At 56.5% G+C, this 25,504-nt stretch overlaps 2 protein-coding genes across 5 annotated transcripts in view; both read left to right on the top strand.

The window, feature by feature from the left end:
- Window positions 1-4,124: 4,124 nt before the first annotated feature.
- On the top strand, window positions 4,125-15,438 carry IFITM10 (interferon induced transmembrane protein 10). Of its 2 annotated transcripts, none has more exons than XM_049820791.1 (3): window positions 4,125-4,345; window positions 5,456-5,870; window positions 14,557-15,438. In XM_049820791.1, the coding sequence occupies exons 1-3, from the start codon at window positions 4,233-4,235 to the stop codon at window positions 14,704-14,706; spliced, it is 678 nt and encodes a 225-aa protein (XP_049676748.1). In that variant the 5' UTR covers window positions 4,125-4,232; the 3' UTR covers window positions 14,707-15,438. The 2 variants fall into 2 exon arrangements, with proteins under 2 accessions (XP_049676748.1, XP_049676749.1); XM_049820792.1 differs by having other exon boundaries at window positions 4,312-4,413.
- Window positions 15,439-23,871: 8,433 nt separating this feature from the next.
- The window catches only part of DUSP8 (dual specificity phosphatase 8), a 43,991-nt gene continuing 42,358 nt past the window's right edge, over window positions 23,872-25,504 (top strand). The window contains exon 1 of one of the 3 annotated variants that reach the window (XM_049820745.1): window positions 23,872-23,894. The gene's annotated coding sequence lies outside the window, so the exon portion shown is untranslated. Of the gene's footprint in view, window positions 23,895-24,914; window positions 25,017-25,081; window positions 25,184-25,504 lie in introns of those variants that run through there. The other 2 variants (XM_049820742.1, XM_049820743.1) reach the window with 2 other exon arrangements.

Here is a 25,504-nt window from a genome sequence, read left to right as displayed (position 1 = left end):
CTCTGAGAGTGGTCTTTCCTTAAGCTGTTTGAGATGCCAAACTCTTTCTCAGTGGCCAGAGACTGTCTCCCTGACCTGTTGTCCCACTATGTCTGGTCGCCCAGATGTGGACTTGTGTTTCAGAAGGGTTCCTTCCCTTCTTTCTGATAAGGAAACATGCTGGGAGCCTGTCGGGTTTGTCTTTTCAATGCATTAAAACATAACCCAGCCTCTGTAGGGTGACATGACAGTGTCACCTGCCTGACCCAATGCCACTGGGGCAGCAGGCACTCCCAGCATCTCTCCTAGCCTACAGCCTTCTTCTGGCGCCGGATCTCCCTGGCTGAGTATTGCCAAGGGTAGTCCTCCCTTGGACCCAGCAAGGGTACTCAGGTTGTCCCCTGGTCCTCTGGGCCAGCTAGAACAAGCTCCTGCTTGACTTGGGACATAGAGCAGTTCTGTAGTAGCCAAGGTGGGACTCCAGTTTCTAAGTCCAGCCTAAAACTCACTGGGATGTGAAGTGTATGCTCCCAGAGCCCAGTGATGAAGAATGGGGGGGGGGGGGGTAGTTCAAAATGTAGGAAAAATCCATCCCTCTTGCCTGCCTGTGTGACTTTTAGTCCTAGTGCTGCTGTATGTATGGGAGCTGGAGACTCAATGCAGAATGAAGGGCCCATGTGCCAGGTGGAAGATAAGAGCTAATCCTTACTTTGAAAAAAGCATCATCTACATAAGCAAGATGGATGCAGCCAAGTCCCATCCCACTTTCTGAGTACAGATCTAAGCACACAGAGAGCTTAACTGATTTCCCCACTGGCATGACCTGAGCCTCTGTTCCCCCAGGATGCCTTAATACCCCAATCAGCTGTTCTCCTACGTTAAAGAGATGGATTTAACCCAAAAGAGCTGGCTGGGTCCTGAAAACCAATCATGCAGCCCACCATTCCTCAATAGCCCAAGGGAAGAACAAGTCATCCGCTGCCAAATATTTATCGACTGGAATACGAGGGCGTTGTTTCTGCTGAGGGGATTGTGCCTAAGCCTTTAGACGTGCCATGAGTACTGAACATTGCGTCTCAGTGGGAACAATCACAGGCTTGATCTTGGCCAAGAGCTGGAGAACCCAAGAGCCAGGATTGTCCACCCATGCTTTTCTAGCAGGGAGAAGAGCTCCCCCCATCCCACAAGCGTCTTGCATGTGGCCCTATGTTATCTTGCCCAGCAAATCCTCAGGTTTACAGCAGCCCTCCCATTTACTGCACCATCTCTGCAGAACTCCGTGCACATGACAGTTTGATAACTCACTCTTTATTAAATGTCTCCGCTGATGCAAAGAAGATAAAATTTTTCATTACACATCCCCTTGAGTAGTAGGGTGCTTGGCCCTGACCCTCAGGGCTGTCTTCATGGGCCTGAGCCTTCTCCAACCAACTCTGCTCAGGCCTTTGCCAAAAGCCCATTCAGACAAGGCCCTGCCCAAGGAGAGGGAGGATGAGACCCCTTGTTTATGGAGATGACGCTCATCTGGTTGGCTCAGCAATTTGCTCGTTTGGGAAACTATTTTTAACTCACCATGAATGACTAAGCACGTTGTTTTGGGGGCTGGTGGCTTTTTCTTTTTCCACTCTTTCTTGGATTTATTTCTTTTTAGTTTCCTTTGGGAGGGAAAAGAAGCGGAGTGCAGGCTGAAAGCTTAGAGGACAGGAGACAGAGATCAAGGGAGAGTGGGGAGATAGGATTTACCTCTCCAAGCCTCAGGCCACCTTACTGGTTATGGGGCTTAACAACCCATTGAGGAATTTTACAGGGGAACAAGAAAGAGCATTCAGGAGGCTGTGGGCTCTCTCCTTTGGAAAAAAAGCAGGGGCAGGTCCTGCTAATGATTTTCTGGAGAGCTGGAGTAGGATTTGAGATGGAAGACTTTCTCACGGCTCTTACAGCGCTTGATTATGCTACAGCCCACATGTCTCTAACACGATTACAGGAGAATTGCTTTGGGGCAGGAAACATCTTCCTGTTCTGTTTGTCCCATGCTTAGCACAAGGGGATGCAAGCCTTGATGCCACAGTAATACAGGCAATTATTCATACTCACCCCAGCTTTTATTTGAAAGTGGTCCTAGACCTTATGGTTGAGGTCATGCACACATGACCTTTGAAGAACCCCAGAAAATTGGAGGAGCATTAAAATAATGCAGAGTATTGAGGGGTTTTATTCCTTGTGTCATTACTTTTTAAGCAAGTTCTCTAATTTTGAAGGGTCACATGAATGGTTTTTGAACTGGTGATGCTGCATATATGCCATTGTGCTTGACAGTAATAAAACTCTCACCACTCACACTTAGCATTGAGAAAGATGACGAATGACCAACCCAAAGACCAAAAAGTGCTCTGCAAAGTGTAGGATTGACCTGGTACCTGGAGAAGAGAAAAAGCAGACATCCAACGTCCCTGACCTTTCAACCCTATTCACACCAGGTAATGTGTCCACCTCTTTCGATCCCACATTCCACTACACCACCCTGCTGCCTCCTTTTGCCACCTCCAGACGCCCTCTTTGATCTTTTTCTCTGCTCACCCTCCATCCCTGCCTGATGTTAAGAGGAGGAGTAGCCCCACCTACACAACTTGCCCCAGACAAATGAACAGCAGTCTCATCAGTAGCTCCCATGGCAGGCAGCAATCTGCATCCAAGGAGTTCCGTTGCTCCTCCTGAGCCTCTGGGAAGGATGCTCTGCACAGCTGCGGGTTGCCCGCGTTTGTCCAAGCCCTTCAGAAAAGCTGACGACAGCTGACCGCAGCTCTGCCTCTCCTGCAAACATCTTAATCCCACAGGAACATCACTCTCACCCCAGCGCTGCTTCTGCTTCTTAGCAGCTTCTAGGAGAGAGACCTGGGTCTCGTCACAGGCAGCAGTAGCACTAATAAAACTCTCTTTACTTTGGCAGGACTGAACACCACTCCAGCAGTGATAAATCCCAAACGAGAGGGCAATTTGTCCTTTTTTAACCAGCACAGGCACCTTCAGAAGCATTCAACCAGCCCCATGGAAAGTGGACCCCCCTCTTGCCTGGGAGCGCTGTGGCTGTGCAAGAAGTCCCCTCGCATCACACCGACCCACAGGGCTGAACACGGGGTGGGTGCCCCTACACAGGAGCCAAACCTGCCTGTGAACGGTCGAGTGAATTACCATCCTTATTTCTTAGCTCAGCACTTTGCGGGTAGGCTTAAAGCATTTGCAGAGGATTTCCCTTCCCTTGCAGGTACCGCCTGCACAAACTTTTGTTTTACCCAAACCTGGGATTTGTTTTTCCAGTACCCTGGGATTTCTCTGCTCCCCCTCCCCATCGCCCCAGCCAAACTGGCTGGTGCCTCAAAGCCACCTGCACCGGGCCAGGCTCTGCCACTGTGGGGTGACACGGCATATCCTTATGTCCTCACCCTCCCCATGCCACAGCTGCATCCTACCAAATGACCTGCAAGCTGTCCCTGCGTGGCACCAGCTGCTCTCCAGCATCGTGTCCCTGGGGGGGGTGTGCTACTGCAGCACCCCAAAATTGGGTTTCCACGCAGCTCCCAGGGCAGTCGGCAACAGGAGGCAGCAAGCATTTCCCTGATCCTGTGCCAAGCCCGGGCACAGCCAAGTCCTCCCAGGCTTGTCCATCCTTCGTGACATCGCCACCTCCCTCCCATAGAGCAGCTACATGCCCTGCATCCTGCTGCCGGGGTGCTCCCGCCCCTGCCCGCACTGGGATTTTCTCAGCGCCGGCAGGATTTATCGCCCCGCATGCAGGATTTATCCCCTTTCCATTCATCCCCCATGACCGGAGCACTTTTTTTCCCCACGGCGCTGCATCGCCGCCACCTCCCCTTGCCAACGCAGTCCCAATCGTCCCCGCACACCCCTGCCACGCTCGCTTTAGGTTTTCGCCCAGGCCCATGGGAGCGAACCCACAACCCAGGCTGCAGCGAGTCCCCGCTGCCAAGGTCTCTCTGGGTGATGCTGGAGAGAGTGGGGCAGAGCATCCCCTCCGCATGGCCGGGGAAGCCGGGCCCAGGAGATGCCCTTCTCCAGCGGGGTGCTACCAGGATGCTCCAAGCAGGAGGTGACGTCCCCGGGGGTGGGGGGGGGGGGACGACACACGACACGAGGAGAAGGGCTGAGACACGGAGGAGCATTCCTGTTCGGAGGGGGGGGGGGGCTGCAGGTTGACTTTCCGATCCCCTAACTCCCCCCTTGCCCACCCCTAGCCCATGGGTGCTCCCCCCCCGCTTGCCCTCCCCTCCTCCCGCAACTCCAGCGCCGAGGAAGCCGAGCCGGAGGCAGTGCTGAGCCGGATATGCAGCGACTCCCCGCATCCCTCCTTGTGAGTATCCCTCGCTCCTCCTGATGCCTTCGGAGGAGACGGATGGACGGACGGACGGGCAGCCAGAGGTGGACTAGTCTCCTCTATTTGCAAAGCTGGGGTAGGGGGGAACCTCTTCCTACATCCCCTTCGCCATCCCCCGTCTTCATCCCCTCTTGCCCCTCCTCCTCCTCCTCCTCTCCGGCCACGATATTCTCCCCCCAAACGGGGGGGGGGGGGGGGGGGGGGGAGGGGGGGCGGCGCGGGGGGGTAACCTGCTGGCAGGTGGAAGGAATCGGGAAATGCAATCCCATCTGGAACCCCGCAGAGACAAGGACTCAGCCAAAAAAAAAAAACCAACCCAAAAACAACCCCAAAAAACTAAACCCCCCAGGAGGGAAGGAGGGAGGGAGGATGAGGGGCTGGGCTGCTCTGCCGCACCGGGAGAGCCGCTCCGCCCGCCGCCCCGCAGCCGAGCGACCCGCTCCCATCCCGGCATGGGACAGAAAGCAGAAGGCCCCGACAGACAGACAGACAGACAGACAGACCGACAGGCGGGCGGGGATAGCTGCGGGGAGGGGGGGAATGCAGCGCGGCTGGCTGGCAACTCCCCCGGAGCCCCCCCCCGGCTCCTCCCAAGTGTTTCATTCTGCTTTTATTTGTTTCCTTCTTTTTTTTTTTTGTTTTCTTTTTTTATTTATTTCCCCACTCGTGCCTCGGGCGCGGGTCACGCAGGACAGCGGGCGGCGGGGGGGGGGGGAGGACGAGGAAGAGGGGGAGGGATGGAGGGATGCTGCCCGCTGCTGCCCGCTCCTCTGCCCCCCGCCGCGGGGCCGGAGCCGGCGGCAGCTCCGCGCCGAGGCGGCGGCTTCGTGGTCCCCGGGTGTAGCGGTTCTCCCTCCTCCTCCTCCCCCTCCTGCCTGCCCTCCTCCCCTCCCTCTCTCCGCTGCCCACTCCCTCACTCCTCTCCCCGCTCTCTCCTCTGTCTCCCGGTCCCTCTCTCTCTCCTGCCTTCCCCCCACGTCTCTCCTTTTTGGGTCCTTCCCCCCCCTTTTTCTTCTCCAGCCCCCCCTCCCCGGCCTCTCAATCCCCTCACCCCCATTTTTAACAGGGGGCCTTTTGCTTTGCCAGGGCAGAGCGCGGTGACGCCGCGGCAGCCACCACGGAGAGGACACAGGACCCCGCCCTGGGCCCACCGTGCCCCTTCGAGGGGGCGGCCTGGACCCCGAGACCCCCCCAGGGACCCCCGCAGGGCTGCTTCGCCTGCATCGCCAAGCCCCCGGCTCTCCAGCAAGCTTCGCCCGTCCTGTCTCCTTCTTCTGCCGTTTATCTCATGGAGAGCAAGAGCTGCAAAGGGGACAGCCTGCGGCCAGCGGTCCCGTGCAAGCACTCGGTAGAGAAGAAGACGATGACCAACCCCACCACCGTTATCGAAATCTACCCCGACACCACCGAGGTGAACGACTACTATCTCTGGTCCATCTTCAACTTTGTATACCTCAACTTCTGCTGCCTCGGCTTCATCGCCTTGGCCTATTCATTGAAAGTGAGTACTGAGCGCAAGGCACGGGGTAAGGGGTGACCAGAGAGGGGGGGAACACTTGAGGGTAAATCACATCTTTGCCACCCAAATGAGAGGTTGTAGTCTCTGGGGATGGGGAGAGCCGAGGTGTGATTTGGATGTTGCTTCGGGTGGGGAGGAGGCGCTTTCACTTGCTCCTGTACCCTCGGAGCCTCCGCTGTACCGCGGCGGCAGGGTGACGGGCAGGCAACACGGAGCTGGCTTGGCTCATGCTGCGCCCTCAGGCACCCCAGCACTCTGCCCCTTCTTCGGGATCCTGTCGGTTAGAGATCGTCAGGGTAGGATCCAGCAGCGTTGGGTGGTTGGGCAGAAGCAGTAAGAAGCAACCGGCCGGGATCAGCCGACACCTGGCAAGTTGCAGTGTGGGAGAGGCTGCCAAGGTGCAGGGCAATCCTGCCTGTTTCCTTCTTGCCCTCTCCCTAATTAAAACACTAGAGCTGGTGGCCAGCTCCCACCCCCGCTGCCCCAACCCCTATAAATCCCAAGGCAAGTCCTGGAGACCAGCCAGCGTTGTGGGAACGAGCCCCGGGTAGCCGAGGAGGTGGAAGACAGTGCAGGGGGGCTTCACACAGTGTCGGGGCTGGGGGGAAATAGAGCCGTGTTGATGGAGAGGACGATGGCGTGGAGCACAGCCCAGGATGGGGATGGGACCAGGTTACTCCTGGTAGCTGCAGGGGGGGGCAGCCCGGCAAGGCTGGGAGAGATGGGCCTGGGCTGCCCTCCCCTTCCCTGCCCGCCAGATGCAAAACTAACTGAATGGATGTGCAGAGAGCCCGGGGCGGCTGGGTGGCCCCGGAGAGGAGCTAGCTGATTTGTTTTGGCAGGCAGCATTTAGAGGAAGGCCAGGGCGCAGATGGGCTTCGTCACAGAAACAAATCAATTAACCCCATCCAGCTCCTGTGAGCTGGACTGCGAGTGCCCAGCACTGCAAGGAGGCTGCTCCTGTGCCCGTCAGGGTCTCTGGCAGAAAGGCTCGGGGACAAGTCCGCAGACCTGTGCCCTGGGCTCACCCAGCACTGGCACCGTGGTGTCTGCCTCAGTTTCCCCTTCCCCGAGGTGGGAGGCGAGCACCCATCCACCACCCGTGCAGCAGGCTTCGCTGCTGCCTGGGCAAGGCACTTAATGGCTTAAATCGTGCCAGGGCTGAGCATCACCACCAGCGGGACTGCCCCAAGGGCAAAGCCAGGCAGCAGCAGGCTAACACGAGCGGGGGGAGGGAGCCCCTTAACACCCCCCACTCTTTTAGCCAGCGAGGGAAGAAACTGGCTTCCTCCTTATTTTTTATGTCTTTGCTTGTCTGATTTTGCCTTTAATGATCAGTGTCGTTCCCGTGCAAGAGGCATGGTTACAGCGGGCTAAGAAAGGGTGTCACGTCACCGGGACACAATGGTAGATACAGGGGTTAGCTGGGTAGATGTGGTCCCTCAGCAGCCAGCAGCGGGCAGGACAGCCTGAGGAGCAGGCAGGCAGACCCATCCCCAGGGGACAGGATGGAGTAGGGTCTGCCATCTACAAGGTTTTTCAAGGCTGGACCTTCACTATCCTTGACATGAGGTGGAAGGAAGGGCAAAGCCCAGAAGTAACAAGGGCAAATTTGCTCCAAATCAGGGAAAGGAAAATAGAAGATGGCTGGCAAAAATCAGCCTGCGCTTTTGGACTGCGGAGGTGGTAGCTGATAGGATGTAATGGTGGTACCCAAACAGGCGTGGAGGGGGTAGAAATAACCCTGCTCTGGTCTTGGAGCTCCCCAGTGGCTATGACTCTGTGGCAGGGGAAAATAGAAACAAACTGTCCCTCAGAGGCACAGGACAGAGCTAGCAAGTGGCTAAAGGGGTGGCGAGTGTCCTTGCAGGCTGCTGCTGGGATGGGTGGTGGGAAGCAATGGGGATGGTGGGGCAGTAGCAGAAGGTCTCTCCTGGGGAAGACCACGGGGATGTTAAGAAAGACGGGAACCTTTCTCGCTCACAGCTACTGCAGAGACCTCCACAACATCCCAGCCAGGCTAGATGTTAGGCTTATTTCTCCAGAAGACTGTTATTTTCATTTCTTTTAGTCAATAAGGTTTTTCCCAGAAGTTCAGAGAAAGCAGAAGCAAGAAATGCCCTGAGGACAGACACCCCTTTAAACAGAATTCTCTTGTTCCTTTGCAATTAAATGTAAGGACAATTGAGCAAGAGATACTTAAATCCCAGCCTTTCTAGGACGGCTGTGCTCTGCAGAGGCTGAGTAAGGTGCTGTGGGAGGGAGAGGAGGGGAGCAATATCTTCCCCTCCCTGAGCCCCTTCTGGGACCTCTGATGGCAGAGCCCTCGACCAGTGGAGCACAGGTTTCCTGGCTGAAGGGCCATCAGCACACTGATGGCATTAAACGGTTCCTGGGTTACAGTTTTTACGTTTCCTTTAAATAACTGAAGTGTCTAGCAACCTCAGAAATCATCATTTTCATTATCAGAAATAGGGTATTTTCAATACCCTGCCATAAATGTCATCTGCTTTTGCCAGATTCATACTGTTAATAAAGCAGTAGCTCCTTTGTGCCCCAAGTCTAGGAGATGTTTCATTATATATCTTAGCTCACCCTAGTATTTCCACTGGTTTCAGCAGCATAATGCCCACACTGGAAGCCAGATGTATGTTTAGGTACACTTGAATATTAGCATAAAGCTGTCTCCTTCCCCATGCCCACTTTTATTGGTTTCAGCCACAGCTGGGAAAACTACCTCCATGTCTGCCTGGCCTTTTGCACATGAGCTACAGCCTTCTAGATTTCTTTCTGCAGGGAAATGTTATTTCATGGTGACCACCATTTACTAAAAAATGCCAGAAAAACACCCCAGCCCCAAAGAATTTATGCTCTTATTCAAAGAAAGACATGAAGTCAGGTGAGGCCAGAGACCGTGACATCCAAGCCAAGTACTCTGTGTGACGGACATCCTAGCCAAGGGCTCTGAATAAGAGTGCGATGGCACGCCTCATCTTTATTTACACCCGTAGCAGGCCAGATCCTCGGCAGACACAGCTTCCTGGGCTGCAACGGAGTCACACGGGCTCATGTATCCCTTGGGGGTTATTTCTAGCATCTCAGGCTTCTCAAGGTCAGCCTCCCAGAGTGCAAGCAAGGCACTCACATGTACCTGTAAGTGTGTGTTTGTGCTGGGGAAGAAGAGATAAACAGCAGGACCAGGGAAGCTAGAAACCCTAAAGTAACCTTAAGTCCAGACCAGCACAGATGCGAGGATTGCTCCAACAGCAACGCTTTGGATTCAGTTGGTTTTGATTAGGAGCAAATGCCGTGGCCTGATATTCGACAGCTCCCTCCCTCCCTCTTTCCCAGCTCCAAGCAGTAATGAATGATACATCAGTGCCTGGTGGCAGGAGATCTCGCTTCAGTCGTTAGGAGGTCTGTCTCCGGAGACTGCCAGGGCAAGCCAAGTCCTTCTCAGTACCCGTTATGCCGTGAGGCGGTAGATCAGAGAAGCTGGGATGTGAGACAAGCTGCAGCACGGATGCCTCGTTGTGGCTGTATAGAGATGAAAATGGCAAGAAGCCCTGCTGGCTTTTTAAGCTCCAGCAGCAGTCCGCGGGGTTGCTTGCGGAGTTTTCTTGCCCCTCGAGGCCACCAAAATATGCGGTGTGATAGCACCCCAGGACACCTGAGCTCTCCTGCCCGCTCTCTGCCCGGCCCTTAGCACACAGCTCTGGGCACGGCCGTTTGCCTTCCCCTCTCACCACTTGTTGATCTTCCCTGTTTCAAGTGGAAGCAGACCAGCACAAATTCATCGCTATTTATTAACCCTGAGAACCAGAGAGGCTGCGGCACCCAACCTCTCAGGCAGGCTCTCAGCCTGGTTTTTGGGAAGAGCAATGGTTTCTGGAGGTGGGTGAAACGCAGGGGCGAAAGCCCTGTGACACCAGTGCCAATGTGGTGGAGGTACGTGGGCTGGAGAGCTCTTGACCAACTCACAGAGCAAATAAATCCAAGGACCCCATCCAGAGCTCCTTATGTGTAGGGATGCAGAGCTGTGCACAGAAATGGGTTTACAGACAACCAGCTGTGGGCTGCATGCTAAAAGCCAGGCTGCCTTAAATACAGCCTCATTAGGCTCGTTATCAATAAACCATTCGTCTCCTCCTGCAAGCTGAGGCAGCATTTTGTACTCCCACAGCAAGTTCCCTGCTCCCAGAAATGAGCAGGGAGAGGGGAGGTGGCTGCTGGGGAAGGGACCAGGACGGAGCAGGGTCGTAGGAGTCAAGGGGAGCACTTGGAGAGGAAGCTGAAGTCAAAACCCCAAGGGGAGGAAGGGCATGGGACAGTGGTCAGAGGGAGGAGAGAAAGAGCCCTTGGGCACCCACACGCTGGAGATGTTGGAGGACAAGGTGAGATGGAGATGGTGGAGGACACGGTGAGCTGGAGATGTTGGAGGACAAGGTGAGATGGAGATGGTGGAGGACACGGTGAGCTGGAGATGGTGGAGGACAAGGTGAGATGGAGATGGTGGAGAACAAGGTGAGCAGCCGGGAGGTGACAGTTGGCACGTTAAAGCACAAAAGTGGGCTGTCTTTAATGGAAGGCCAGGCATGGAAGAGGAAAGGAACCATATAAGTTGCCAAGATGGACCAGAGATGAGCTCTGCCTTGTCCAGGGTGGGATCTCCCAAGGGGCCACCACACAGTGCTTTGGAGTGCCTGGGGAAACCCCACAGTCAGCAAATGTAATTATCCTTACACACCAGACATCTCAGTGCAAAGCAGGGCCAAAAATCCCATCTAATTTTAGGCAAGGTGAGAAGGGTCAAAATGATGATGAGAAAAGAGTCTGTGGCTAAGGAAACACTACACCTGGGTCTGGGTGGAGTTCAGCCTTGTGACCTTGGGGACCTGTCCCTCACCATGCTTCACCTCTTCGGCTGTGGAAGGAAGCAGCTTCCAGGCCTCCCAGAAGCTCATGCATCGGCTGCCAGCACATTATGGTGGTGGTGGCTACAGGAGCATGAAAATAGGAAAAGCTGAGGCTGGGCTATGAGAAAGACACCGGCATCTCCTTAAGGACAAAGCGGGGAAGGAGCTGAAACACTTATCTGCTCTCCAGGAGAGCTCCTCCTCCAGAGCCTGGCTCAGATGCCGCAGCAGGACATTAAAGGAAGACATCTGGAAGCATCTGGGGGTGCAAGGCCAGGCAGGAGGAGGCGAGGCTGCCCTGGAGAGATGCAGGAGGCCAGGGCTGCGAGCGGCTTGGAGGGAGAAACTCCTTTTCATTGCACTTGCGTGCCACAGGGGCCCTGGCAATCGTCTGGCTCTTAGAGGCTCTGTTGCAATATAAATTATAGTGGACAATAAAGGAGGATTTGCATGAGGGTGACTGCTGAAGCCATAGACTCTATGGGGAAATAATAAGGGAGGAGAGAAAGGGGACCAAGGACTCATCAAGGATGAGGGATCCAGGTGACCAACGCCAGAGCAGCCAGAAGAGAGCTGGGGGAGCGCTAGGGAAGGGAAAGGGCAGGGGACTGCCAGAGACAGGAGATGCAGGCAGAGCTCCGTGTGCCACAGGGGTTGGCGGGAGATGGGGGGTGGAACTGGCCAGAGGGGCAGGGAGAGGTGGCAGCTGGGTGCCCCTTTGGCAGGAGTCAAAGGTGGCTGTCGTACCATGGTTTGGGCCCAAACAGCAGGAAAGAGAAGAGATGGGAAGGACAAAAAAAGGAACTGGGAGGAAATGGTGGCACTGGGGAGAGGGTGGCCCTGGGTACCCCTCGCTAGAGATGCTCAGCAGCAGCAGGACTGGAGCAGGGCCAAAGGGAGAGCCATGGGGAAGTCAAGGACAGGCACTGCTGAAGCGCGCCGTGGGAAAGAGCTGAAGCACCAGTCATGAGTGTGAGCTGGTGTCAGGTGGGAGAGGCTGCTGGGAGCACTGGGAGAGGGCTGGACACAGAAATAAGGGTGGCAGGGTGCCCCGGGGACAGGAGGAGCAGGAGGCGAGGGGTGGGAGAGGTCCTGGGGCCAAGAGGAACTGGCCTCACAAAGGCAAAGCAAGCAGCTCAGCTGTGGGAGGGTTGCAGATCTTGGTGTGCCGGCCACGCCGGTCTGCTGGAGAAACCGCTGTCTGCCTGGCAAACCCTGATGGCAAACACCGGCTTGCCTGTGGCAGAGAGCAACCTCTCCCAGCCACGGCTGGGTTACAGTGGAGGAAGGGGCAAAAGGCGTTTGCTCTACGCAGGGTTTGCCTCACATGAGAGCTTCAAAGAGCCTACCCGGAGCAGCAAGTAGTATTTCTGGCTCGAGTGCAGCACCCCTGGGGCTCTGGCTGCAGGGACCTCCCAGCTTCTCACCAGTGGGTGAGGAGGTGCCGCCTGCTGCTGCACCCAGGGGTTTTGGGGAGGATGCTAAACTCACCAAATAATTTCGAAGGTGAGTCATCCCGGACATGCTGCTGACACAAAAAGGCGTGCAGGTTCCCAGGCTGCCAGCTTGCTGCCTTCCCAGATGTCATCTCCGCTGCTGGGAGCACCAGCCAAGCACGCCAGAGAGCCATGCGCGATTTGTGACTGTCCCCTGTCCCCACTCCCAGAAGGATGCCCTGTAGCTGCCGAGCGCTCAGCAGCGAGGTGATGGGTGGATGGCCCCAGCTCCAACTGCAGGCTCCCAGAAGCAGGGCACAACAGAGGCTGAGGACGTGGCATGGCACGATTTAATACAAGGAGGAAAACAGCTCTCATTCTTGCCTATGTGCCTGCCAGTGCCGGCTCCCATGGGCCTCATGCCAGCAGCAGCATCCCTCGGCACGGTCCAGGATTAATGAAGAGCAGGGGTTGCTTGTGCAAAGAGGTCCTCAGTGGTGTGATGGAGGAGGGGACATCGCTTGAGGGTCTGAGATGCGGTTTTGGAGGCCCCATGAACCAGCGTGGCTCAGTGGAAACGAGGGATCCAGCAACCCTTCCCCCTATTGAGCAAGTCGCAGAAGACTTTCAGGACAGCCCCATGGGTAAGCACTGCAGGAGGGAGAGAGAAAAAGTCACTAAGACGTGGTCTGAATCCATCGCAGAGTCTTTTCAGAAAGCTCCTGGTCGATGAAAGCCTTATGAACGTTTCGAGGTAGGACTCCGGGGCTGGCTCTCGCAGCCTGCCACCGACATCTAGCGTTGAGCCGGCAGTGCCCTGGCAGGGCTCACGCCGCCGGCAGCGAAGGCAGGCTGCGAAGGGCACACGGCCCCGCGGCCTGCAAGCCGCCAGCCCCAAAGCGGGCAGCCAAGCAGGCGCTGCCATGCCGTGCCAGCCCCTGGGTACCCCGCTCGGATACGGGAAAGGGAAGAGGGGTAAATTCTCCTGGTCCTTTCATCCCATATCCTCGTGGTTCCAGATGCCTGGGTCTGCTGAGTGCTGGCTGAAGGGACAGTTTGGGGACAGGGACACATCGTGGGCTCAAACTGCGGAGCTGCTGCTGGCGGGCAATGCCATCACCCGCCCGGCTGTGCCATCTGCTGCCTGATGATGCCATTGCTGCCTGGCAGTGCTATTACCGCCCGCTAGTGGTATTTGCTGCCTGGTGATGCCATCTGTTTTCTGGTAGTGCCACGCACTGCCTGGCTGTGCCATCCACTGCCTGTAGTGCCACGCCGGCCTGCTAGCAGCATCGCTGCCTGTCTGCGCCATCTGCTGCCTTGCAGTGCCATCAGTGCCTTGCAGTGCCATGCACTGCCTGGCTGTGCCATCTGCTGCCTGGCAGTGCCATCCGCTGCCTGGTAATGCCACCGCTGCCTGCTAGTGGCATCGCTGCTTTGCAGTGCCATCCGCTGCGTAGCTGTGCCATCCACTGCCTGCTGGTGCCATCGCTGCCTGGCAGCCTGGAGGAGGTGGGGACGTGCCAGTGACACGGACATGCACAATCCTTACCCACTGCAGAGCCGTCCCAAAGCAAGCCCATGAAAGTCCCAGCCAGCACGATAATGAAGAGAGCAGACCACGCTGTCAGGATTGAAAACTGCCAGTGGCAGAGATGCTACACGAGCCGCATAAGACCTGCAAAAGGAACTCATTAACCCAGGACTGCTTAATATGCTGGAGACTCGTGCGCAGCCCCGGAGCTGCAGTAGGATGCCGTGCCAGGTTTCACCCGCTCAGCCCCTCAACGCAGACAGAGGCATGGGGATGCACACCAAAACCGCAGCCAGCCTTCTTGTTTGTGGGCCGGGTGAGCCAAAGCCCAGTGCTGCAGGGCCAGGGGGCTATGACATGGTGGGAAGGATGCTTTAGTGCCCACAGGCACGGGGTGCACAATGGCACCTTGGTTCCCTTGTGCACCCTCTGGCTCAGAAGGACACTGCCCCACTCCAGAGGCCACAGGGACCTGGTTTGCCTGGTTGGTAACAGCAACGGAACACTCTTCCAGGTCTTCTCTGCTCCCAGGGGCTTCCAGCCTACAGGTATTACAGGGCTTGGCTTCACAAGCTCAACCCACTGCAGAGCTGGGATGCAAACCTCACCTTGGGGTGTTTTATGGCACCCCAAGCGTTCAAATGCAAAGAGGCACAGCCCAGCCCTCATCCACTGTACAGGTACCCTACAAGTGCATTGGGTTTTGTGGGTGTTGCTTGAAACAAGTAATATCTTTTATACATCTCCCAGTTATTTTATTTAATTATTTTTTTGGGTCTCAGGTCCGGGATAAGAAACTCCTCAATGACTTAAATGGAGCAGTTGAAGACGCCAAGACAGCCCGGCTTTTTAACATCACCAGCTCAGCCCTTGCCACCTTCTGTATTATCCTTATCTTCATCTTCCTGCGATACCCCCTCACTGACTACTAGAGTGAGGCCAACAGCAGCAGCCGCCGCCAAAATGCCTCTATGCCAGAAGTGTCTGCAGTCGTTTCTTGTAGCAAGGACGCAAAAAAAAAACCCTACACCTTGATTGCAAAAAAAAAAAAAAAAGGCAGTTAAATACATACATAAAAAATTAAATTAGTTTATCAGCCCAGATGAACATACCCTTCCTGCCCCCAAACAGTATGTGAACTGCTGTAGGAAAGGGTCTCACTCTTATACATGCACAAGGAGAAAAATAGACCAAGAAATATTTATTTTCTGGCCAATAAGCCGTGTGACAAGAGCATGCAAAGCCCAGAGCGACACACGCCTAGCGGCAGACAGCTGAGCTCTGGGGAGCAGTGGGGTCCTGCCGAGTGGAAGGCACGTGCAGTGACGGATGGGAACCACAGCAGGGCTGGCTCACAACATATCAGGTGTGTTCAGACCACCCCACCACTCCCCGATATATGGGGGTTTCTTTTTCTTTTCCTCTCTTGAATTTCATCCACTGGTTCAAACAACTCCCAACCCCTGGAGAGCTGAGGGTGTTAGGAAGTTCATGCTAGGGAGCCCCAAAGCCTCCAGAGAAACCCCAAAGCATTAAAGAGCAGGTTTCTCCTCGGGATCTCCTGGCAATGCTGAGAGGGAAGGCACCTTCTGGAGAACTCGCCCAAGCCCCCTAAACCAAGTGCTACTGTATTTCTGTAAACGGTCAATAAAAGATACCTCTGATATCGGATGCTGATGGGTTAATTCCTTCCTTAGGAGGGCTGGGCTCCTGGCCCTTATGGGCTGGCAAGAGAAAATGCTCATGTCACCAGCAGCTGCTTGGGAGAGATTTAAATCATGAGTGAAGGATGCTGCTGCAGGTCGGGGCAGCATGCAGCTGTGAAGGAGGGCGCAGATCCAGATTTAAGAGCAGAGACCTCAGTGACTCCTGTGATGGTCGATCAATGGGAAGCAGGTGAAGGCAGCCGAGTGGGCAGGTCCCCCCTCCCCTGCTAGGACCAACGTTGAAGACAGAAATAAATCGCCGCAGTCTGAACCTGCTGCTACCGCTGCACTTCCCAGGGTCGTTGCTGAGAGCCAGATTTCGGAGAAGCCACGCGTTCGCTGCTGAATGAGGCAGGAGCTCGGAGCCCTTCCCGATAGCTGCCTGCGGTGCTGCAAATCAACACACCCTGACTTGAAAACACCACCAATGAATGGCAAAACCAGGACTAAAATACAGCTTTTCAGTCGCTCTGACCCTTCATCTCATCTCATATGCCACAGCTGCCTCATCTTTTTCCAGCTGTAAGATGGCCTCGTGCCAAGGGAGACTGGTTGCTGCAGACCAGCTGTGGAGCCAGGAGGAGGCAACAGCGTCCACCACGAAAGGGAAGGTGCAGCAAGAGATGGGGAATGCAGACAGGCTGCCGTGGGACACGCTGCTGAGTGCGTGGTTAAATCAATGTGCTCTCTCTGGGCTGTGCTCAGTGAGGGCTGTGCCATAATGAGCCATGGGGACAGACCATGGGGATGCTTCTCTGAAAGCCTCATGAGATGTCACCTCCTTCCTACCCAGGTCCCCACGCCTTCACCCCCACCTGGGCTTCATTTATGGGGGAAGCTACAGGCAGAAGGCCCTGCAATCCTTCCTGGTCCCCACTCACTGGAGGGCATTTCCCTGCCAGATTAGGTAAAGGGTCTGTTTGCACTGAAGCTTCCACTAGCAGTGCAGTACATGGTGCCCTGGGAAGTGTCTCGGCCATGAACTGCTCTATGATCACTCATCCAGAGGTCAAGACTCTTCCCAACGTCTCTTAGTTACTTCTTGCTCCCTTCCCTGAAGCAAGATCTGGGGGGGTCATAGCCATTAGCATTTCTAGCCTAACATATCTAGGGGCTGTATCCAACCTTTGTCCCTGGCAGAGGAAGGAGGTGGCCTGTCACGATGGCAATGCCTCCAAAGAAGGGGCAGCCAAAATGACTCATGTTGCAGCCATGCTGGTAATAGGAGCGAATTAAAGCCTGCTGGGATGGTGCTAGTTTGGACATGACCTGGAGTAGTCACCCCAAAATCCTCCTAGGGTTAGGAGGAGTACAGAGATGAGGTTACATCACCTTTTCCCTCTCCATGTACCTGCACTGAGCTCACATTGACTGTTCTCAAGGTCTTGGCTCAATATTCTTCATCGTCTGAGTACCCATCGTACCTCTCAAGCTTTGCAGCCCAAACACAAGCCCAGCAGGATGGGCTCAGGGGATAACTCATGCAGGGTGACACTGCTTGCAGTGCCAGGGGCTCAAAGCCGCAGATTTAGGTCACTGTGGGACCAAAGTGCCTGGCACCTCTTGCAATAACTCATTGGGACTCATTGAAGCCTTACTGGAAGTGCTTTTGCACTTGGACACACCCCCCCCAACTCTGCAAAATCTTGCGGGGACGGTGCCACCGTCCCCATCTCCCGTGCCACACAGAAGAGAGCTGCCCTGCTTGGCATGCAGGCATGGGGCTGCTCAGATAAAGGCAAAGCTGACATAAAATTGGAAGTGACCCAAAGCCAGCCTTTCCTACATTTAACAAGTGTGACAAATGAGTTACCATCATCCCTTCCCCTGATGGATTGTCTTATCTGCAGGAAAATAGATGCTGGTTTAATGAACCGGGGGGAATAGTGAACTGACTCTGCAGCATTTTTGCATGCATAAACCATCAGGGATGGAGAGGGTGGGCTATTATTAGGAACCATCATATTTATTAATTGTTGCCCAGGTTGTAGGAGGTGTGAACGCTGAAATCGCTGTGCTGCAGCAGGTCGGAGGTCCACCCAGACCTGCCTCAGACAAGAACAGGGTAGCAGAGGAGGATGCAGTAACACTGTGGCTGGAGGAAGGGATGATCAACGCCAGGCAGGTGCTCAGCTCCACGACAGCCCTGGGACCTGGGAGCCTCTGGGCTGGGACAGCCTCTCTTGTAGTGCCCCCTCTTCATTTTAATGGAGCCCCTCCAAACTCACAGCAGTAGGAAAGCACCCCCCAATGGGGAAAATGAGTGGGAGACATAGATTTCCAGGCTTGCTTAGGAAAAAAAAGTCATTTATTCATGCAGAGGTCTTCCAAGCGCAGTAGCATCAAGGTACTTAGTATTCATTTCATCTTATCAGTGTCGGGGAACTCCAAACTGAGACTGCAAAACTGCATCCCCATATACTGGCAGGCAGGTACATCCCAGAGTGCACCGACTGTGCTGTTAAGCAAAAGAAAGAACTTTTTTTCATTTTGAGGGAACGAGGGAAAGAAAAGCAGCAGCCAAATCCGACAGGTCCTCTAACTGTTTGTTGGGGGTTTTTTTTAATTTCGCAAGAAAATTCTGGAAGTGCAGGTTTTGCCAAGGCTGACACCCGATGCAGCAGAAGGCAGGCTTTCGAGGGTTGCTTCTCTGCCTTTTCACTTCTGCCACTCACAGCGTCGCGCTGCACTCTCCAAATCGCACCTTTTTTTGGCTGCGAAGCTGCAGCCTCTGTTGCACTCAGTAGAGGGAAGGAAAACTGAGAGGAGGGGGTAGAAGAGCGGAACAGCCGAACGCTGCTTGAGAAGCATCTTTTGAGATGGAGAAGAACTGATGGTCACGTTGCCATATAGAGATTTAATTGTATTCCTTCAGGAAACCGAGCTTGACAGCTTGATGAGGATTTCTTTTTGCTTTTTTCCTTAGCTCGAGGGAAGAAATGGGGAAGGGGGCGGGGGGGTGACCGGTCCCTTTTAGTCGATATTGTGAGATTGTGCTTCAAATACTGCTGCGGGGTTTGTGCCCCCGGTACGTGGAAGGTGTTTGGGGTGAGGGCGGGGAAAGGCACACTTGCCCGGGGAGGAGGTGCTGCGGAAACAGGGCTCGTTCAGCCCGACGATGAAATGGCTTCGGGGAGGGGGGGACGACGACGACACACGACCCTGACGCCAGCCCCAGCACCTAGGAGGAGGTCAGGGAGGGAGTGGGATGCCGGAGCCGAGCGAGGAGCCGTGCGGCAGGAGGCAGGCAGAGGGCGACCTTACACCGCGCCACCGCAGCTCGCCGCCCATCTCCGCGGCCTCTGGGCGGGCCGGGAGGCTTCGGGCCCTTTGCCCCTCGCAGGCAGTAGGGATCCATCTCTGCTCATCCCGAGCAGCCGGGAGTCCGTCCCCCTCCCCCCCCCCGCCCACGCCCCACTGCCGGGGAGATGCGAGCCCCAAGGCAGGGCAAGCGCTTGGCTTGTGCAAGAAGCAGATGTGGGGTGAGGGCAGGTCCTGCGCCCTAAAACCAGCCAGGAGCGGGTGGAGGTGAGGCGACAGCCCCGGCCCCCCCCAAGGATGTACCCCTTCTTGCCAGCTGGGACATGTGCGTCACACGCGAGAACCCGGGCGCCGTTACACATTTACCCCTCACGCTGGCAGGGAGACGTGGCTGGGGGCCAAGCAGTGCCAGGGGCGGGTGTCGGGGGTCCGCCGCGGATACGCAAGCCTCCCCACTCGCCCGGGGCTCTGCCTTGGCTGCCATGCAGGGCTCAGTGATGCCACCCCTGTGCAAATGCCGCCCAGCCAGTTTGCAGACGATGGCACATCGTATCCCGGCTGGGGTGAACTGGTTTGGGTTTGGTCAGTAAACACGACCCCACAGCTCTCCTACGTCTAGAGGCTGGCAGTAATAAACATGGCGAGCTGGAGCTAATTCAGGTAATGACCTTCCGGCCCCGCACCGGCATCCGCCGGTTCCCACGCCAGGGGTGAGCTGCCAGGCGTGCAGGCAAAGCACGGTGAGTCAGGGCTGGAGCAGGCCTCGGCCTGGATACCCAAATTAACAGTCAAAGAGAGATGCAAATGGCAACCTCTATTCTTCTGCGAGGTGTGTAAGCCGCCAGCAAAGCCCGACGCTGAGCTGTAGCATCATAACCCTGCTTCCCAGGTGCTCCGTGGGAAGCAAGTGGCAGCTCTGGCCTCTTTGCAGCCATGTGCTGATGTCCTGGGTGACCTCACCGAAGTCCCTTCACCTCTATGTTTTCCCCTCCAACACTCTCTCATCGGTTGTTGGCTTCTCAGAGGACGAACTGCAGCCTTGCTTAGTGCCACCAGGTCCAGGGCTTGCTTGGGACCTTGGTACCACAGGCGTCCTGCGACCGGTGCAATTGCAGCAGTGCCTAGATACAGCTGGCGGATACAGGGGGAAGAGCAGGGTGCCGACGGAGCTGCCTTTCCCTCCTCTCCATCCCTGGACGCCGGCAGGCCTGTGCAGGATATGTGCGGCAGGTTGGACAGGGAAGAGCACCCAGCTCTGCAGGCAGATCGTGGCGGTGCACAGCCCTGCTGGGGGGAGGAGAGGGAGGCACAGATGGCAGCAGATGCTCTCATCAGTGAAAATGATTGAAGCAAAACACAAAACAAAAAAAACCTAGCAACTGGTGAGCAGCCTAACAAAAACCAGCACAGGGGTAGAGAAAAAGGGTCTAGACCCAATGGCCCCTTGCACTCCGTGCTGCCTTCTGGCCCAGGGTAATGTTTTTCCCATCCCCAATTCATACGGAGAAGAAAGACCTTGCCTTGTCCTGGAGCCCTAGGCAGTGATTATTTTTTAAGACTTGGATATACTGAAACAAAACCGTTTGGTGCCTGTCCCCTTCCCCATCCCTGTCCTCTCTCTCGTCCCCCTCTCACTGCCTTCAGAGGAGTGAATATGACCTCAGACGGCTTCTAGGCACACCAAAACCACTCACCTACCCTCACTGCCCAGAGCAAACCTGCATGCATGCCAACATGGCATGCTGTCTCAGCACTGGGGGCGAAGGAGCAGGCACGCTTCTTGCACCTGGGGGGTGTTACTGCAAAGCCTCCGCGTGGCTTAGCTTCTGCCACCGGCCTCGGCTCCTCCAGCGTGATCGCTTCGTACCAGTGCAAAGGTCCTGCTCCTCTGCCCCTCCCATCCCCTGACTTTGACCCATCATGCTGGTACTCAGCAACCGTGCCCTGCGTCTGGCACATTTCCATGCTCCTGCCCAGCTTTTCTCAGACACATCCGGGGTGGAGGGAATCAGAGGGAATTTATTCAGTGTATGATGGGGGTTCTTTTCCTGTTTCCCTTTGGCAGGAGCGCCTCGCGGCACAGTCGGAGCCGCAGAATGAATGCTTCTGCAGCATGCGCTGAGCTGAATGGCACAGCACGCAGCCCTCCAGCCTGCTACTTCTGCAATTAATTGCTCAGTAGCTGCTTTTGCGACGTGCACGCGCAGCTCCGTGCCCTGCAAGTACTGAGCCACTGCGCACAGGCAGATATTTCTATCAGGAAAATGGAGATGGATCCGGGGCAGCCCCTTGCGTGAGAAACGCAGCTGCCTGGTGATGCTGCAAGTGTCTTTTGCCTGCTCAAGCACATCAGCGCTCTTCGCTAACAGAGTGACACCATTTTGAGCTTTGCAGAAGGAAGGCAGTGTGCTGGGATTAACTGGGAATCTGCTGGGCTCCATCCCAGCCTTGGGGTAGGAGAGCTGGAGACCTGGCTCCCGGGGAGCACGTGGGCAGGAGCCAAAGAGGAGAGTGATGTCCTTCCCATGGTGGGATGCACAGTTCACTGCAGTCAGTATGTTTCTTTACAAAATGGGGTGATACGGAGCCTGGAAAACCCCTTCCTCCAGCACCTTGGTGTGCCCACTCTGGGACACCACGGCGAGGGTGACGGGCATGCGCGTGGCAGAAACAACCACTCTCAGTAGAAGGGAAGCCGTGTCAGCCCAAGGGTCAACGCCGGCTTCAGCCATCAGCACAGTTTCAAGGTGCCAATACCCCCTGCGGTGGGAATACAGTGCCCTGCACCTCAGCCAGCGCTGCTAGCTCAAGGGTGACGGGAGGCTGGCTTGGCCGGTGGCACAAGGAACTGCATCCGAACGCCAGGCAAGGTTAAAAAATATTATTCGTCCATTTAAAGTAATTGCAGGTTGGCAAAAAGTCTCTCCTTTTTGATGGATAAGAAAGTTGGTTTGGCAGCAATTTCTTTTTCCTAGTTTGACTTTCCTTCATGATCAGGTTGTGATTTTAATCCCTGTAGGATGCAGGAGGCTCCACTGCACTCTTCTGCACTTGGCTTGCCATGGCAATTAGGGGGCCTGGAAAACGTTTTAGCAAGAACTATTACGTGTACAAGCGTAACTCGCATTCAAAACACGTAGCTGGGATGCAATCCATCTTCAGATGCGCCTGAAACCTGGGAAAGAGGAAAAAACAGAGTGGGGCAAATTATTTTTTATGTGCTTTACCTGAAATAAAGCACTTTCCTTTAGCAATAAGCAACTTGCTGCATAATTTTTGCTGGGTTGATGATGGTTGTGATGAGGAGGGGGGGATGCCGGCCCTAGGGCTGAGACAATAGATTCACATCTGGTAAATGGGAGCTCAGAGCGTGAGGCTGCTTTGTTCTGCCTGACTGACCATAACAGCATTGCCCCAGCTCTCCCTTCTTTATTTCCCCTGGGGAAAATAGGGATGCTGCTCGCCCGCTCAGAACACCCGAGCCACCCAGAACCGACTGGGTGTGCTTGTAGCGCTGCCCTCCCTCAGGCTGGCTGCCCTCTTCACGTAGCCAAGAGGTCCACACCCAAATGCCAGAATTTCAGGTTGAACGGGATTGGGATCCCAATAGGGTTAGCTCCCGGCTTTGGGAGGCAGGTGAGGTTTTGCAAGCCTCCATCGCCGCCTGCTCCCGGTCCCTGCGATCCCAGGAGCAGTTTAACAGCAGTGAATCATTTGTTTTGGTTTCTCCCCACCAGGCGCTTGGCTGCAGCAGAAGCAGTGGGCGTGGGAGAGATGCACGCCTCATGGGCTGGAGCCTCTCCTGCTGGCTGTGAGAACCGGTGTCCCACTGGTCCCTGGCCCTGCCGGAGCATCTCCTCTTGTTTGCTGCCATTACGGATTTTGTATGGGTCAAATCTCCTGTGTCCCATCACCCAGGGATGTACCAGGGGGTCTGTGGCGTGGCTGAGGAGACATCGTCAGAGATGGAGGCTCAAGAGGGAGCTCCGCTCAGCCTCTTGCTGGAATGAACTGCCCAAGGCAGGTGTCTGGCAGTCCTTTGGGACACCCCATCCTCTGCTTCTTCCTCATCATCTCCCCATTCCTTGCTTACTGCCAGCCCAGCATCCTTCTCCCATCTCCTTCCTCGCGATCTTCCCTTGCGCGGTGCCACCGTCCGGCCAGGGAGCGATCTTCCCGACAGCCAATCTGGGATGCTCATCTGGCAGCTGCGTGCCAGGCCCAGAGTTGGAAACACTGATTTTAACTGGGGTTTGGAATGAAACCGTTGAAATCCTCTTCCTTCAGCAAGCTTTGTGAGCTCGTGGCTCTCTGCCTAGATAATAGCTTTTACGGGGAAGCTTTGGGATTTTTCAAACTCATTCCTTTCCCCTTCTTTTTTTTCTATTTTACCCCTGAAAAGGGGTGTTGGGTAGGGGAGGAAACAGTCCTAAGCTGAAACAAGACAAGTCTTTCTCAGTTTTTCCCCAGCCAGGGTGCTGCGCATGGCTGCGAGGAGGGAGCTGGGCAGGAAAACCAGCAGGAAAGGCAGAATGAAAGAAGGACCCCAGCTTCGTTCCAGCCACGCTGGGCACGCTCCTGCTCCCGCTCCCACCAGGACCAAGTGCTCCAGAGCCACTTGAGGAGTGAGCACCCATGCTACCCCAGCATCTTGCCAGCGATTATGGTAACTGGGCTGAAATCCATGGCGTTTAGGTAGAGTAGCCCTTGTTTTGCAAAAGTTTCCCTGCTGATGACTTTGGGTGAGCTGATTTTCTGCTGTAGGAGAGGGTATGAACTCCACACTGCTTATGCAATGGGGAGAGTGAGATTTTTTTAGCATCCCAGGGGTTTATATCTTTGGTGTTCTACAAGAAATGACCTTTCTGCGAAAGCTTTTGCCGCCAGTAACTGTGGTAGCTCAACACCCTTCTTGAGCAAGCTGCTGGCTGCGTGTCCGGAGAGAGGAGAGTTAATTTTAAAACATCCGGCATCCGTATCGGCGGGGAGGAAGGTTCCCTTGATTTCCTAAGCGCCAGCAAAACCTAAGCTGCTAAACCCTAATCCCTCTCTAAGCTGGAGCTGCCAGGCCAGGGCCAAGGACAGAGAACAACCCCCACTGCGTTGGCCAAACCAGCCGCGCGGCTCTTTGGTGCCATTGCAGCGGGATGGAGGTGAGCCCACCCCGTCCAGCCAGGAGCCGACCCGTGGGCCAGGGTCCCTCTGAACCCCCAGTTTGTAGGCCGCTCTTTGCCATGCTGGCCTCTAAGACTGCGCTGCGTTTACGTCTGCTCTTCCCCAGCTTGGACGCTTCAGAGCGAGCGAGCGAGCGAGTCCTGCGAGGCCATGCCGGCAGCCACCCTGTTGCTCCAAGTTTGGCAACGGGGTGTCTGAGGGGGACAAAGCCGGCACCTGGGCCGCAGGCAGGGTGCACCGGCAGGCAGGAGGGGTGGCTCTACCTGCGGGAGAGCTCCGGCCTCGCCGCTGCCTGCGTCAGGCCAGAAGGGCAGCCCGGGAACCGTCTCCGAACCAAAAATACATGAAAGCGTGGGGGGTTTTGCCGCGAGCAGCCCGGCACTGGAGGTGTCCCCTGGGAACTTCAAGGGGGGCCGGGAGGGCCACCCCCCGAAAAAGCCTTTTGCTGCTCAGGCCGCGCTCTCCGCGGGGTGGGCATCACCCAAAACCACCGGGCGTGGGAGACCCCACGCAGCCCAGCGGCCGGGCAGGGCCGGGGGCTGCCCGGGATGCGCGCAGGCAGCGCGGGCCCCGGGGGGGGGGTGGGGGGACGGGCAGCGGCGCTGCGCCGGGGCCGCGCAAGTCCCGCGGAGCTCCGCGCCGCCGGGCCGGCCCGGGCCGGGCCGGGCGGGGAGGGGAGGGGAGGGGAGGGGAGGGGAGGGGAGGGGGGAGCAGCGCCCGCTCCCTCCGCGCCGCTCCGCGCCCGCGGGGCTGACGTCACCCTGCCCCTGCGCCGCCCGCGATGATTGGCTGCGGGTGACGTCAACGCTGTCTTTTTTTTTTTCCTCCCCCCCCCTTTTTTTTTCCTCCCCCCCCCCCCCCCGTTCCCGAGGCATGACCTCATCGCCAGCGCATTCCCGGCGGCGCGCGGAGCGGCGCGGAGCAGCGCGGAGCGGCCCGATTCCCTCCCCCCCCCGCCCCCGTCCCCGCCTCCGACCCCGTCGTCCCCCCCCCCGGTCCCCCCCCCGCCCGCCGCGGCATGCGGGCCCTGCGGTGCCGGCAGCGGCCGCGCCAGCGGACAGCCCGCGGAGCGGCGCGGCCGTCCGCGCCCGCCGCGCCGGGTCAGTGCATCCCCCTATAGATGTCTATAGGCGCCGGGTCTGTGCGCCCCGCGGGGGGGTGGGGGGGGCGGGGGGGACGGGCGGGGGGCGGCGCGTCCGCATGTGCGGAGCGGAGCCGGTATCGCGCCCAGCGCCGGTGGACAGCGCGAAGACATATACCTCTATACGTACGTGTATATATGTATATGTAGATACAGGGCTTGGGGGGGTGGGGGGTTCAAGGCGGGATTGGAATTATTCTGGTGCAAGGAAAAAAAAGGGGGGGGGATGCTGGGGCTGGGGAGGGAGCAGCCCTGCAGCGGGCTGCGCCGCGGGGATGGGGGGGGGGGGGGCTGGAGCTCCGCGGCCGCGCATGTCGGGGACGCTGCGCTTGTTTTCGGGGAGGGGGGGGGGGGGGGCGGTGCGTTGAAAATCCCACCGTGCCTTCGCGGTGTGCGGTTGCCGGGCGGTGGTGGTGCAGGTGAGGAGGGGGTTTGGGAAGGTCCGGG

The sequence above is a fragment of the Accipiter gentilis genome, chromosome 17 (genome assembly GCF_929443795.1).
Source record: "Accipiter gentilis chromosome 17, bAccGen1.1, whole genome shotgun sequence".
NCBI lineage: Eukaryota > Metazoa > Chordata > Aves > Accipitriformes > Accipitridae > Astur > Astur gentilis.
This window is presented reverse-complemented; position numbering and strand designations above follow the sequence as displayed.